This window comes from Ricinus communis, chromosome 5 (assembly GCF_019578655.1).
Source record: "Ricinus communis isolate WT05 ecotype wild-type chromosome 5, ASM1957865v1, whole genome shotgun sequence".
In the NCBI taxonomy this organism is placed as follows: Eukaryota; Viridiplantae; Streptophyta; class Magnoliopsida; order Malpighiales; family Euphorbiaceae; genus Ricinus; species Ricinus communis.
Genome location: NC_063260.1, coordinates 1,729,332 through 1,744,761, shown reverse-complemented (window position 1 = coordinate 1,744,761; position 15,430 = coordinate 1,729,332). Strand labels below are relative to the sequence as shown.

Below are 15,430 nucleotides of genomic sequence, written 5' to 3'. Positions count from 1 at the left end.
AATATGGGGAAGAAAAGATAAAATTCAAGGATATATAATTTAAAAACTAGAGTGAAAACAAGTCGAGTTGATATAAATTATATTACATCCAAGTTTAAATTTATAAATTATATTAGCGATTGAGATCGATTTAAATTTGGATTATTTTGAAAAAATTTAAATAAATTAAATCTAAATCAAGTTTAACATTTGGAATATTGTGCTGCCCATTTATTTCTTTTCTTTGCACGTAAGATGTTTTCTAGCTAAAGTTAGATACAATCTTCATCTAAATTTTAAAAAATAATAATAATTTAACTTTATCTCCTAATTTTCAATAAGTAAAAATTTGTTTTCAAAATAGATCTATTTTATATTATTATATATATAAATGATAAATCTGTAAACTAGTAAATATACTGTGTCGAATATTTATCTTTTTATTCTTGAGAAAAAATTTTAATAATTTTTTAAAATGAAATTTAATTCAGAATATTTATATTTTAAAATGAGTTAAAAAGTAGGTCCTGATTAGTTGCTTTCATTTTACACCAATTTATAGAATAGGCATATATAATTAGAAAGTGGAGGTTGAATTGTTATATTCATTAGTATTCTGATAACTTTTAAAAGGAAAAATAAAAAATCTAAGATTGTTTTGAAGTGAATAAGATAAAAACATTTAAAAGAATTTCAAACAAGTAGATAGTAACCTTCACATCACCTAACCTCCACTGCTGTCTAGTGGCCATATATTCTGATATTATTGTAAATTAGGGTTTTTTTCTTCTTGGTGTTTCTCATGAAATATCAAAACACAAACCCTACTTAATGATGTGGAAGTGAATCTAAATTTGAGATTTTTCTTGTTCCTTGAATTGCTTGCATTGCATGTGGAGATTACCCATCAAATAAGTGAATCTACATCTTAAATCATTTTATACTTTATTCTTCATTTTAGCTTAAATGAGCAGCAATTATTTCGCCACAATGATTCTATTATGTTTCACTGTTCGCTCAGTATTTGTTTCAGCTTTATGCGTATTTTGACAGATTCATATTTTTTTTTATACACTCTGTTTGAAATATTATCTTCTCAGTATTGGCCACTGAGAACTGTGGTTGTATGGTTTTCTTGTATTTTTTATTTCATGTTCATAAAAACAAATAAATTCTTGTTTCAAGTTTAGGGTTTGACTTCTATTCTACAGAGAGTGGGCAGGGGTACAAAACCACTCAGCCAACTGAACATCATTCACATCTGCAGAAAAAGAGAACCCTTTTGAAATTTTGCAGTTTAGAGCTGCTGTCGTTTTCTCTTTTTCTTGATTTTTCATTTTCTTTCAGATCCTTTTATTCTTTCTTTTTTTTGTGCAATTAAAAGTCATCTTCTTCTTGAAAGTGGTCAGTCCACTCTATTCCACTCAACACGTGAAACCCAAATACCACCAATGAGTCAGTGATGGTAGTGCGTACGAGGATCTCTCATATTATTAACTATTGTAAATATAATGCATCGTAAAATGTTATCATAATAATAATAATTAAAATAAAAAAATTCATCAACCTTCCCAGGGAACAGAGTTGAATTAAAAATCTTTCATCAATTTTATTGTGGAGAGATCAAGTTACTTAAGACCTTTATGAAATTTATCATGAAACCATATGGGGCTTATAGTTTGAGCAAAACCCTCAAATAATAATTAAAAGGGTAGTTCTGGTTCGTTAATATCTAAAATGAAAATGGTGTTTTTGGGTTTTGTTTGATTTTTTTTTTTAGTTGTTACAGCAGTTACAGTTGTTTCAACATTCCCCTTCATTCAAGGAATTTTCTCTCACCTCAAAATAAGATAAAAGTTGTTTGGTTCTCATATTTTTTAAAATAGAAGTGGGATCATGCTGACCCACTTCCATTTAGTCCCAAAATGAGCAACAGTCTTGGCCAAATAATTGGTTTTTCTTTTCCTGCAGAGCAATTATAAAGAGTGGTCTTGGCAGTAGCATATCAGAAGTTTTCACCTATTATACATATATGTATATTTTCCAAAATCTTTTGACACTGCTGAATTTAGCTAAGGGAAATGAATAAAGGGTAAGAGAGAGAGAGAGACGAAAAGAGGTGGCAAGATTGTTGTGGAAGAAGAATAAAAACGCCATATCTCCCCACTTTGAAAAATTGCAAGAACTTGTGCTCTTACCTTGAAAAAGTGGGGAATGACACATGAACCAGCATATTAATGCACAACCCCCCACCCAACTCAAGATCATACACACAGACAGAATCTCTCTATCCTCTCTTTTCTCTCTTCGATTGACTCTCCACACAGAAACAAAAACAAGCATAAGTTCTTGGTAAATGATACACTTTGTATGGTTTCAGAAATGGCAGAGAATGAAGATAGAAGTTATTCTACAAGTCCTGAAAGTTCACCAACTTTAAGGGCACCAATGGGTAGTCCTCCTATAAGGAAGGTGTTTGATAAAATCCTGACTTTTGCCCCTTCTTTGAGGAGTAATACACTTCCTCGTGGTAGAAGAATTTTCCATAGGGATGTTGAAGAAGATGAGTTTCAATATGCAAATACTCATTGTCTCTCATCATACTACAGTGTCTTTGTTGTTCGTTTAGCTATCATGGTTAGTACACAGGCACTGTCTATATTTCTTTTTGCATGTTCACTATCTTATTGCTTAGAATTCCTGTTACATGATTATGAAATTCAGTTAGCTTTAATGAGTAAGGATGGTTATCAGTTTCATTTCAAAGATGATGCAATGGAATTAACTGGCCCTGTCAATTAGATTGATCCTTGCCTTTGAAAAATTTCCATCTTTTTTTATAACAGAAAAATTTCAATCTTCATATGCAATTTTCTCTTTATTTTTATGTGCTTATAGTTAGGAACTGCAATCCCATCGAATAGAACAATTCTACCCAGATACTATAATTTTGGTAGATTAATCCTTTATTTTGTATTAATGGCTGAATTCAGGTCATGCTAGCAATTTTGATTGGGCTGCTAACTATTCTGACATGGCATTTCACAAAGAGTTACACAAAAAGGTCACTAGATACCTTAGCTTCTGGTCTTCGATATGAGCTTCTGCAACGTCCCATACTAAGAATGTGGAACATTTTGAATTCTACTTCTGAAATAACAACAGCCCAGGTTAAGCTGTCAGAGTATGTAATCAAACGGTATAGCAATTCAGCTACTCAAGCAGAACAAGTTGAGGTTTGTAATTATGATCATTTGGTACTTTCGTGTCTTTTAGAATAAAGCTAATGTTTGAGATTGTTAGCAATGTTCTTTTTGCCTTTTTTTCAGCTGTATGAAGTGATGAAGGATGTGACATGGGCAATGTTTGCGAGTCGCAAAGCTCTCAATGCCATAACTATAACTTACAGAAATGGCTTTGTTCAGGCTTTCCATAGAGATCATAGGAGTAATAATACATTTTACATCTACTCTAATCTTGTCAACTATTCAATCAGCGCTGCTGAGCCTTCTGATGCCAATATGTTGTCCTCGCGTCAAGGGTGGAATGATCAATCCATTCACGGTAACCTTTCAGCAATTTGGTATCGTGAACCACTTGATCCCACAACAGGCAATAAGATTGGAAAAGCAAGCGAAATACAACCAGATGATCTGATCAATATTGCTGGCTTTTCACAAGTTCCGGATGGTGCAGCTTCCTGGCATGTAGCAGTAAGCAAGTATACAGATTCACCATTACTTTCAGCAGCATTGCCGGTATGGGATGCTTCAAATAAGAGCATAGTGGCTGTTGTAGGTGTTACTACTGCACTTTACAGTGTAGGCCAGCTGATGAAAGAACTTGTTGAAGTCCACAGTGGACACATATATTTGACCTCTCAAGAGGGTTATTTACTGGCTACTTCAACAAATGCGCCTCTCTTGAGAAATTCATCAAGAGGGCCCAAGCTTATGATGGCTGTTGATTCTGAAGATGACATAATACGAATGGGAGCTCAATGGTTAGAAAGTCGCTATGGAAACAAGTTTCCTCATGCTGTTCATGAAGAAAATGCGGAGCTTGGCAACCAGCAATATTACATTGATTCTTTTTTCCTAAATCTAAAGAGACTACCTATAGTAAGCATTAATCTATTGTTTCTTTTTCTATTTTTTACTTTTATAAACATTGTATATCTAATTCCTTATAAGCATAAATAGAATATAAACAGACTAAAAAAGGTTAGAACTTTAATATTTTCCATATTTTGAGTATTTAGCAAGTAGTCTTTGTGCAGGTGGGGGTTATCATTATTCCGAGAAGATATATAATGGGGAAAGTAGATGAAAGGGCCTTCAAAACATTGGTTATACTGATTTCTGCATCTGTGTGCATATTAGTCATTGGATGTGTCTGCATATTAATACTTACGAATGGGGTATCAAAGGAAATGAAGTTGAGAGCAGAGCTGATAAGCCATCTTGATGCCAGAAGAAGGGCAGAGGCATCAAACAACTACAAAAGTCAATTTCTAGCAAATATGAGGTATTGGCTTCAATCTACAAAGTACTAGAGTCTGGCATATTATGTGGGTTTAAAGTGCTTTAGATTCATAACTATGCAAAAAAATCTCAGAAATTGGGTCTTTTGGAATCAGATGCTGCTTGAGTGAACTATGGTACCTGGTAAACCCAGTCTTATTTGGCTCCTTGCCTCATCTTTTAGTATAGATTGAGTAACCAAAGCATAGGAATGGCTTAAATTAAGAGTAGAGGTACATATGACAGTTCACTCAACTACAGCATACTGGTTCAGAAAGGATGAAGCATAAGCTGCAGGAAGATTTGGACAGACAACTCATATCTGAGTGAATTTGCAATTACTTTTGGGCAACCAACTCATATCTATGCTTTAGTGACTTTTCCAGAGAAGTCATATGCAGCATAGAGATTGCATCATCCGTAATTCCTAGAAAGAACCAACACTTGTTTGATCCTTCTTGGTTTATTGGCTGTCAATTAAATGTATTGGGACCAAATGACGTTGAGGCTGTTTTGATTGTAAAATCAGCACGAATCATGGTCTGATGATCTTTTCCTAAGCTGCTGCAAAAGTAAATATTTGGTTTTTTCTTTCTATTACAGTCATGAATTGAGGACTCCTATGGCTGCAGTGATTGGCTTACTGGATATTCTTATTTCTGATGATTGTCTCACAAATGAACAATATGCAACCGTCACTCAAATTAGAAAATGCTCTACAGCTCTTCTCCGGCTTCTTAACAATATATTGGATCTCAGCAAGGTGAGGAGTCTTTTCGATTGTGAAATCAAACCAATTTCTGAATATAAACACATCAGAAAAGTTCATGCTGCATTAAGTTACAAAATGTTCATTATGCAGTACTAAGGACGGGAGTATTAGTCTCTCACTGCCTTTTGAAAATTGGCATGTGCTTGGAGTAAAATTTATGTTTCCTTAGGAAGTTCATTTCAATATTTATATGTTTCATTGCTCTACTATTATAATATCATAAGCAGCAACCAGTTCTTAACCATTTAGCTCTATTTAAATTATTGCACTTCTGATAAGAAAATGATTCGTGATTCTATGGTTGTTCCTTTTCTAAAAAAATTTAGGTTGAATCTGGAAAGCTAGTTTTGGAAGATGCTGAGTTTGACCTAGGACGAGAACTTGAAGGCCTCATCGACATGTTCTCTGTGCAGTGCATTAACCACAATGTGGAGGCTGTTCTAGATCTTTCTGGTATAACTAATCTTAACACTGACAGATGTGATTATTAACCTCTACTTTCTGTCCCTGACATGCCTTTATACTGATATTTTGATTTTATAGATGAAATGCCAAAGTTAGTCCGAGGAGACTCTGCAAGAGTTGTGCAAATATTTGCAAATCTCATAAGCAATTCCATCAAGTTCACTACATGTAAGTGCAACATTCAGTATGCCAACTTCTTGATTTTAATAGACCTTACTGAAATAGTAAAATAAAACAAAAGATTTGGTCATTTGCTGTTGAAGAATCTCACTCTTGTTTTAGTTTAGTATCTGAATAAAAAGAACCAGTCACAGCTTATTTTACATATCAGAGAACTGCATAAACTATCATGACCTCAGTTGTTAACTTGTCAGTTCTGTGGATATAAGAAGTACAAATTTGTTACTTATGAATGGTTAGAATTGTTGTTATGCCAATCAACTCAAAGAGTGATAAGTAGGTGCCTGAATAAGAGTCCACGCCTTTTATGAGAGTTGAAGCCTGTGATTAGCATCCAGGGGACCAAATGTTGGGAAAAAAATAAAATTGAGTTCAAGTTTGATCATTTTAACGAAAAGTAAAAAAATGTAAGCACCCCGTGTAATGAGTATGTTTTTGGCTTCTTGATAACTATTTGAAATGGCTTGCAGCGGGTCATATTGTTTTGCGTGGTTGGTGTGAGAACATAAGTACTTCCAATGATACTGCAAAGTCTCCTCTTGAACAGAAGAAACTACGGTGTGCACTTAAAACAAAACTGAGGCAGCAGGGGAACCATATGAAGAAGGCCTCTAAGAAAGAGAACAAAGTGATTCTTTGGTTTGAAGTTGATGACACAGGCTGTGGTAGGAACCTCAAGAATCTCAAGAGATTTCTGTTTACATTATAAAAACTTAACATTTTATTTTTCGACAACTGATGTTCAGTTCTTTATGGCATTCTGTAGGAATTGATCCAAGCAAATGGGAATCTGTATTTGAAAGCTTTGAGCAAGCTGATCCCTCAACAACTAGATTGTGAGTAGCAAAAACATGTATAACTGCTAACAACTAAAACAAATTGAAATGTAGACAACTGGTGTGAATACCTGAGCTGAAGGTTGTCCTCATGGTCTTTATTATGAGGAAATTCAAGCTAACTGCCAAAACAAATACATAAAATAAATAAGTGATCTGTAAAATCAAGAATTGATATTCCTAGAGATTCTAATCAGGTTTTAACTTTTATCTATTTCAGGCATGGTGGCACCGGTCTTGGGCTCTGCATAGTTCGGACTTTGGTGAGTAAACTCCATAAATATGTAATATTATACTGCATTAGAAAGAAAACAACATGCAACATCATGCGCCTTTCCACATTGATTACTTTGATGTGGAAGTTTATACCTGTAAATTGTCGGGTGTATGCCTAGAGCCCTTTGAGTTTAGGATCTGAATGATTTTCAAATATTATGATAAATCATTTCTGAACCATGATTGCAGGTTAACAAGATGGGTGGAGAAATAAAAGTTGTAAAGAAGAACGGGCCGGGAACTCTAATGCGACTTTACTTACTTCTCCGGACTCCTAGAGATGGTACAGAACAGCATTGCCAAATAGATTTTGCCAGGCATAATGTTGTGGTGAGTAAAAATTACCCTCTTTGTAAATAAATTATAATCCTTTAGTTACCCTTATTTCTGCTATTTCCCCACCAGACTACCTGATACCGACAAGTCAAATGGTAGAGGTCTGAGTAATAATGAACATCATGACAGGCTGTCTGCTGCATTAATTGCTAATGGGCCCACAGTAAATACAATTAGTTTAATAAATTAAAACAGTTAAGCATGGTGTAGAATTTGATGGAAGTTATTTCTAAAATGTATTTCTTCTAATTTCAAATTTTCCATTTTCAATCCTAGGAAATAAACTATGCATACTCAGAGAAGATAAGTGCTTTGAGGCATGCCAAATGCGAGACAAACCTTTGTAAATTCTTTGTCTAAGTAGGAATATACAGATAGCTGAATAAACTCACTGGTTCTCGTCAGTTCTGCTCAGTGCTTTCCACAGCAAATATCAAATGCATGACACTTGAAGCTTCTTTAATTGTGAATGCAGGTGCTGCTAGCACTATATGGCTCGATTGGAAGAGGTATCATGTCTCAATGGTTGCGGAAAAATGGATTGTCCACTTTAAGAGTGTCTGAATGGAATGAGCTGACGCAAGTTCTTCGAGAACTTTTTTATGTGAGAAGACACAACAAAGGCTTTGAGGCTCAATGTTCCCTGAATGAACCATTAAGATCAGAAGTTCTGAACATACAAGACATCAGGGATCCTATATTTGTTATAGTTGTAGATATAGGATTGCTCGACTTGAGTACAGATATATGGAAAGAACAACTTAACTTCCTTGACAAGTTCTCTAGCAAAGCCACATTTGCTTGGATGCTAAATCATGATACTTCGACTGCCATAAAGATGGAGCTTCGTAGGAAGGGTCATATATTGATGGTTAATAAACCTCTTTACAAGGCAAAAATGATTCAGATTTTGGAAACTGTCATAAAGGAACAGCAAAAGAAAAGTTTCGGTGCTGTAAGATCTTCATCAAAGGATGATGATATGCATGATTGTCTTGAGATCGATTCCACTCAGTTTGACAATGCCAGTTCCGAAGATTCTGATATGGCTGAAACAGGTAATTCCAATAATGTAAGTTCATTTCATCATGGATCAAGGATCACTAATCCATCACAGTATCAGACATTTAAGAAGTGCTTAGTTGAATTGACTGATATGCGTTCAGAAGAAGACCAATTCAAGAGAGAAGAAGTGAGTCAAGTCAGGCGTAACTTGCTTGACACAAAAGATGAAAAAGCTACGTTGGTATGCAACGAAGAAGCACCCTTTTCAACAGACTCCCGAAGTGAGAGTTCAAAACGCTCGGAACAACGTTTAGAAAGCAGTTGTCTTAAAGGGCAAACAAGCTCATGCTTAAACAAATCTGTGAAAGAACAGAAAGCTCTGGAGGGACTACGTATCCTTCTAGCAGAAGATACTCCAGTTCTTCAAAGAGTTGCTACCATCATGTTAGAAAAAATGGGTGCTACTGTTATTGCTGTGGGAGATGGACTGCAAGCAGTGGATGCTCTCAATTGCCGGCTTAGCGGAAGAGAGAGCAGAAGGGAATCAGTCTTTCAAGATGAAAACAACACTTCACAGACTGAAATGCTGGATCCCCCACCATATGACTTGATTCTGATGGACTGTCAGGTGAGAATCCAAAATCAAACCTGGTCTTGGATATTAGATTGAATCCTGAAGCATTATGACATTGAGCATATATGCACAAACCTCCATAGATTATTATACTGACTTTGAGGATTCTGATTCCTTGTCTAAATGCAAAAGCAGATGCCTAAAATGGATGGCTACGAAGCAACGAAAGCAATTCGAAAATCAGAAGCAGGAAGTGGATTACACATCCCAATAGTGGCATTGACAGCCCATGCAATGTCATCTGATGAAGCAAAGTGCTTGGAGGTGGGCATGGATGCTTATCTAACTAAGCCAATTGACTACAAGCTGATGGTATCCACCATTCTATCCCTCACTAAACGAACAGTCTAACTTATCAAACCAAAACTAACAGAGGAGTCTTTGGATGTAACAAGTCAGATGATTTGCACTCAAAATATATATATATAGCATGTAACATAAGTTGTATATGCCTTTAAAAAGTATTACCCAATTTTGGCTTTTCAATTTCTTATGCTTGCCTTACGGCTGTTTCTGTTGCTTTTGTATCTGTGATAAAAGGCATAGTATTATAGTAGCAACCAGGGGCAGAGCTTCTTAAAATGAAAATGGAAATTACTTTTGTCACAGGCCAACTAAATGGCATTGATTTATTAGTTAATTATTACTAATTAAAGGTAACAGAATAGGTCATTAATTTAAGAAAATAATAGCCAAGGTCTGCCATGTAGTAAGGTTGTTTTGATACTTCAAACTTGGAGAAGAGAAAAAGATTTGCAGTAATTCTGCAAATTTATGATGCATGTTTAGCAAAATCCTGATGCATATTCTGCTGTAATTCTTTTATATTAACAAAATAAGACAAAGCAATTCAAAATTATAATAGCATCAATATTCAAGTATGAATTTTTTCAAATGGCCAAATGCATATTTATGTCTTTAAATTTGGTCATTTAGTCAATTTAACACTCTAACATTCAATTTAATTTAATAGACACTTGAATTTATTTTTTTGTTATATTTTAATATTTCTTGATATGTGTCTTCACAGTACGTCCATGTGTAATATACAAAGATATTTAAATATTACTAAAAAATATAATTCTGGTGTATGTTAGGTTAATTGTAAGTTAAAGGTGTTTAAATATTAAAAAATATAAAATTCATGTGTCTGTTAGGTTAAATCAGATATTAAAATGTTAAACTAACAAATCGATATAAATTTAAAGATATAAATATGTACTTGACATATAAATTTTGTCCATATGTTATAATCTCAAATTTAAAATAATTTAAAGTAATTTGATAATTTAAGGTTGAAACATTCAAAGTTTAAAATAATGCAAACCTAGAACATTTTGAACTTGAGCTTGAGACGATTGGAGAACCAATATTATTCATAACTATAATCAATAATAATTTAGAATATTTAAAGTAATTCAAAATATAGTTATTTATTAAAATAGTATTGATGTGTCTAAGTTAGTACTTGCAAGTGCACGAACCATTTCTATAGTAAAAGTAAGTTCACCACGAGATCGATCTCTCAATAAACTATGAGACCACTTGTTATAAAAACTAATTATGAACACAAAACAATAAAAGAATATCTAAACACTATAAATCAACATTTTTGAGAAAATAATATTCATAAAGTAAAGAAACCAAACAATAAATAAATATGCAATGCAAATGCAAATGCTTATGATTTAAAACTATATGTTAAATACAATATTTAGTCTAGTCATTTCCTTAATAATTTTCTTATTTTACTTTAAGCCTAGATCTAATGAATGAGATAGTGATGTGACTTTTCCTTTAGTAACTCAAACTAATAATGTAACTAAAGTATCTTATACCTACATAGATTGAAGCAAAGTTGGTGCCTCTAATACATTCAACCTAAATATATTCATAAAAATTACTATTGCTAAATTAATATGATGGTTAACTAACAATAATAACTGAAACTAATAAGGATATGAAGGTAAAAAAATCATTCATTAAATAAATAAATAACAAGATTCATACAAAAGTAAAAAGACTAAACTAAACTCTTATGAAAACTAGCCTAATATATTTAACCCAATGATCATATGATATTAAATAGAAAGACATAAAACAATAGAGTAAAAACTCCCTCTAGATCCAGAATTTCTTCAGGTAGGAAAATAATTGGTCATCACTCTCAATTTCTTGAAAAGCTCCTTCAATCTTAAAAAGAATAACGAAAACTAAACTAAAGTGTTTATAAAAGAACTGTAGAGAAAATAATGGTGGATAGATATAGAGAGCAGATAGGAGAGAGCTCTCCTCCTCCTTCTAGAATTAGGTTTGCAGAGATATATATAGAGAAGAGTCATCCTCTAAATAAATTTCCCTAGAGATGTATACCTAAAATAAGCATATCTAATAAATAAGACTATAAGTATCTTTATATCCACCAAATATTATCCCATAAATAACTCTTAATATAAATCTTAATAATTATACAAATGACTAAAAAGTCAATTGGGCCTTGTAATTTTTTGCTAGATCTTGCAAATAGCAGACTATGCGTCTTAATCTTGGACCTTAACATGAACATATTCAATTAAGTTTCTTTTTTAGCATTTAGCTCCATATTTCCTCTCTTGGCTAATATCACCTGAAAATAGACAATTAAACTTAAGTGAGATAAAAATACGCATTTTCATCATATTATATATAGAAATCATATTATTAAAACTCTAAAATATCCTAAATATCTATATATAATTTAAACCTATCAAGTATAATATTTCTATAATATTTAAGTATCATATGCATTATCAATTATTTACATACTATTATTTTTAACTTATTTTATCTTCAATTAAAATTTAAAAAATGATTTCATCTCATAATCTTTAGCCTTTTAAAAATAATAGTTTATGTACTTCTTAATTATTAAATAAACTAATTAATTTTTAAAAAATAAAATAAATAAATAAGTAGAATTTTTTTTCTTGTATTTATAAGAGTTTGGGATATTGAAATTGTAAAGCTTGTTAAATCTCTTACTAATAATTTATTAATTTAATAAACTCTCACTATAGTGATACTTTATATAGAAATAATATCTATATATTTATAAAAGAAATTTGGTCTTAATTTGAGCTAGTTATAAATAAAAATAAAATCTATTATAATAAGTTATAAATTTTTTAAATCATGTCTGAAGAAAATACTTTTCTATATAGTAATATTTAGATATATATTTTTTAAAAGTGTATGTTATGTTATATTTTATAGTACGGGGTCAAGTACGTTGTATTGAGAATGATTTTAAGGTTTATGAAAGGAATTAAATGAACTAGAAAATAAATATACAAATAAAATATTTAATATTAACTATATGATAAAATAGCATTTATTCTAATTTATACTTAATAATCTATTTATTTTTCTTTAAGCCTAAATCTAATAAATGAAATTGTAATGTACTTTTTCCCTAATTCATTCAAACTAATGATGTAACCTAGGTCTTTTATACCAAGATAGAATATTAAAGTTTTCTAAGAAATTAAAATGAAAAGTAATTAAAGTTGTATAAACTAAACTGAAAGTAAATCTCTAATTCTAGAGAATTCAAACTAGAAATAATTTGAACCCACCTCAATTTGAACTGATAATAGTTAAAAAAAAAAAAATAGCAACCAAAAATAGTCAACTTCAATTGAACTAAATTGAAATGAGTAAATTTAAAATGGTTTAAATTTAAAAAGACTCAAATAATTTGGAATCTGAATTCAAATTGAAGTAAAACTTAATAAAGGAAAAGAAAATTCGAAACTCGAACTGACTTTACAAAAAACAACCTAAAAAAAATGAAAAAAGAAAAAGTAAAAACAACAAATGGCCCATGCAGGTCTCGAACCTGCGACCTTCGCGTTATTAGCACGACGCTCTAACCAACTGAGCTAATAGGCCGGATGGTCAGGATTTCACATAGAAAATATCAGAAATCAGTGCTAAGTTTTTCAAGCTCAAAATAACTTACAGAACAACGAACGGGAAAGGATCGACGGACAAGGAATTCTCAACAAAATTCAAAAATGAAAGAGGACTATGAGGTATTGCTTTTCTTGTTATTATTGTCTTCAATTCTCATTTTTATCGGTGAGGTTAATCTTTTTTCAAGATCAGTTTAGTTTTCTTAGTAAAGATGAATTCTTTCTGGTAAAACAGAGCAAATTAGGGTTTTATTTTCAGAGCATTTGTTTATGGATCAATAAGTGTTATATGTATAGAAATTGGATAGCCTACGTACTTTATGGACTTGATTATTTGTGCCAAATTAGTAAAACTGCAAAATCTCGGTTCCTTATTAAGCTCAGAACATTCATGTGTTAATGGTGGATTTTAGAGAGAGAGGAGTTTTTACTTCTTTCTTCTATGCTTTCTTTCTTTAAGAAAAAATTTACTTTTTTTCATCGCGGGTTTAATGTAATTGCAGATTGAAGAGAAAAAGCAAGCTGCTGCTGATGTAATGTTTCAATATTCAAAATTTGCTATGGCATGCATTGGAAATCAGGTTCGACCTTGCGATTTGAGGTTTCATTTAATGAAGGTATCCTTGGTGATTTCCTATTTAGGTTCTCCTGTTCTTTTGTATGCATATATATGTCTTTTCTAAATAATTTGATTTCAAGGGGCTATATGGGTTTCCCATGATTTGAACAGTCTCAGTATTTATGTAATAGATTTCTAGGCCTGTGGAAAGCGAATCTAAATGGTGAGCAGAAAGACCTGGTCAAAATTTAAGCCACGGTAATCAACTTTGTTCCCCATCTGTTTTTTAGGAGATCTCTGGACAGCCAACTTCTCTGAAGAGAGAATTGCCTCAGACAGCAGCTTCACCTGATGCAATGGGTGAATCATCGAGCTCAGGTACGGCCAGACTTGATAAAGCAGACAGTTTTCGAGCACTATAAATTGGCAGAGTTATGGAGAATTGTCATTCAGAATCTTTGCATATTGCTAAGACTAGTAAACCTTGTTTCTATTTATTGTTAGCTGGTGGGTCTGAGAAGAAATTTTTAATATCAAAAACCTGTCTGTCTTTTTAAGTTATATTATACAGGGATGTCTATGCAATTGCAGTTTATTTTCAGTTGCTTATTTCCTTCATAAACAAAGTTCCACCTCATTGTTTTTCATATTGTTTTAATGTAGCTGAAACACCAATTTATGTTTGATATTTGCATCTTTGTTGATGAAAGGAAGATGTATCTTGATGGTTTAACTGAAAAAAGAGCCTTGTAGATTTTGGACTTAGTTGGAACAGCCAATCTTTCTCCTCAGTCTGAGGGCTTGATATGTTCAGTGCATATGTTAACAACATTCAGAGTAAATCATTTGTAGGATAGCAATTGTGATAAGATAGATGTTTTACCATAACTATTAGAGAGAGAGAGAGAGAGATTTCAGAAGAGACAATTATGTAGTGTTCATGCTAACAAGTACTTTTTTCTGAAGGAACTTTTCACAGGCGTGATTTAGTCCTCACAACTTGCCATATTAATACCGACTTCGGCCATCTTCACATGCTAGCTTACTGCTTTTTCTCCTTTTAACTTGCCTAATGTAGCCCTCGATTTCAAAGTCAACAGATCAATTACATTGGTTCTGAAAATAGCTTTCTGCTTAAAGTCTCAATATGAGTTATAGTCCATGGATAAGAAGTATGTTTCTTTTTTAATAGGAAAATAGGACTTAAAAAGCAACCATCTGCATGACCCTGAAGATAGCCTTTGCTTGGATAAAAAAAAAGTCTTAATTTGCCTCCACGATCATCATCTGAGTACATTCATGCAAACATCTCTTGACAAGAGCTTCTTCTTGTTCTTGATCTTTTTCTTTTTCCAATCTCATGCAGTTTTGATGCAAGTTCTCTTGATCATCTCTTGGGAACCCAGATAGTTCAAACATGGTTATGCACGATAACTACTTGATATAGCATATGAATTGAACCTTTTGCATAAATGTCTACCACCGTTGACTGGCTTGCTTTAGAAAATATGCCTTAATTTCAGTGGTATACACTTGTACAATATATCTTCAGTTTCAACTGATGATAGACATTAAAGACTAATGGAGCTAAATTGAAGTAATGGAAGAGTGGGGCTATGTTGATATCATTTTAGGAATTTTTTTTAAAAGGCAATTTTGAGAGAGGGAGAAAGAGAGAGAAATGCACAAACATGTCGCAGAATCTAATTTTGTTCACATGCAGTGTGGTTGGAGCAATTATTGTTTCAGTTGGTAGAAATTATGTAAGCTGTTGCTGAGCTATCAACCATGACCCTCTCTCTCTCTCTCTCTCTCCTTCCCCTTTATGCATGACTCAGATAGATTACCTACCTCCATCTGCTTCACCACCCTCCTCTCATCACAGCTTATCCATTACTCAGTGATGGGAGGT

The 15,430-nt window shown here is 32.7% G+C and overlaps 2 protein-coding genes and 1 non-coding gene across 7 annotated transcripts; 2 read left to right on the top strand and 1 right to left on the bottom strand.

The window, feature by feature from the left end:
* The first annotated feature begins 1,655 nt into the window (after positions 1–1,655).
* On the top strand, positions 1,656–9,492 carry LOC8260674 (histidine kinase 1). 2 transcript variants are annotated; one of them, XM_015725671.3, is made up of 14 exons: positions 1,657–2,616; positions 2,973–3,215; positions 3,309–4,100; positions 4,259–4,506; positions 5,106–5,265; positions 5,601–5,727; positions 5,818–5,907; positions 6,390–6,584; positions 6,686–6,755; positions 6,976–7,018; positions 7,221–7,361; positions 7,843–8,425; positions 8,534–9,000; positions 9,142–9,492. In XM_015725671.3, the coding sequence occupies exons 1-14, from the start codon at positions 2,350–2,352 to the stop codon at positions 9,355–9,357; spliced, it is 3,642 nt and encodes a 1,213-aa protein (XP_015581157.1). In that variant the 5' UTR covers positions 1,657–2,349; the 3' UTR covers positions 9,358–9,492. The 2 variants fall into 2 exon arrangements, with proteins under 2 accessions (XP_015581156.1, XP_015581157.1); XM_015725670.3 differs by having other exon boundaries at positions 1,656–2,616; positions 7,843–9,000.
* A 3,219-nt stretch (positions 9,493–12,711) lies between these two features.
* LOC8260654 lies at positions 12,712–15,146 on the top strand. 4 transcript variants are annotated; one of them, XM_048374669.1, is made up of 4 exons: positions 12,712–13,079; positions 13,463–13,540; positions 13,809–13,896; positions 14,485–14,876. In XM_048374669.1, the coding sequence occupies exons 1-4, from the start codon at positions 13,062–13,064 to the stop codon at positions 14,580–14,582; spliced, it is 282 nt and encodes a 93-aa protein (XP_048230626.1). In that variant the 5' UTR covers positions 12,712–13,061; the 3' UTR covers positions 14,583–14,876. The 4 variants fall into 4 exon arrangements, with proteins under 4 accessions (XP_048230626.1, XP_015581162.2, XP_048230625.1 ...); XM_015725676.3 differs by lacking the exon at positions 14,485–14,876 and adding an exon at positions 14,885–15,146 and having other exon boundaries at positions 12,723–13,079; XM_048374668.1 differs by having other exon boundaries at positions 12,768–13,079; positions 13,463–13,576; positions 14,485–14,850.
* Positions 12,863–12,936, bottom strand: TRNAI-AAU. The gene has a single exon. It is a non-coding gene; the product is annotated as a tRNA-Ile (tRNA).
* Positions 15,147–15,430: the final 284 nt, after the last annotated feature.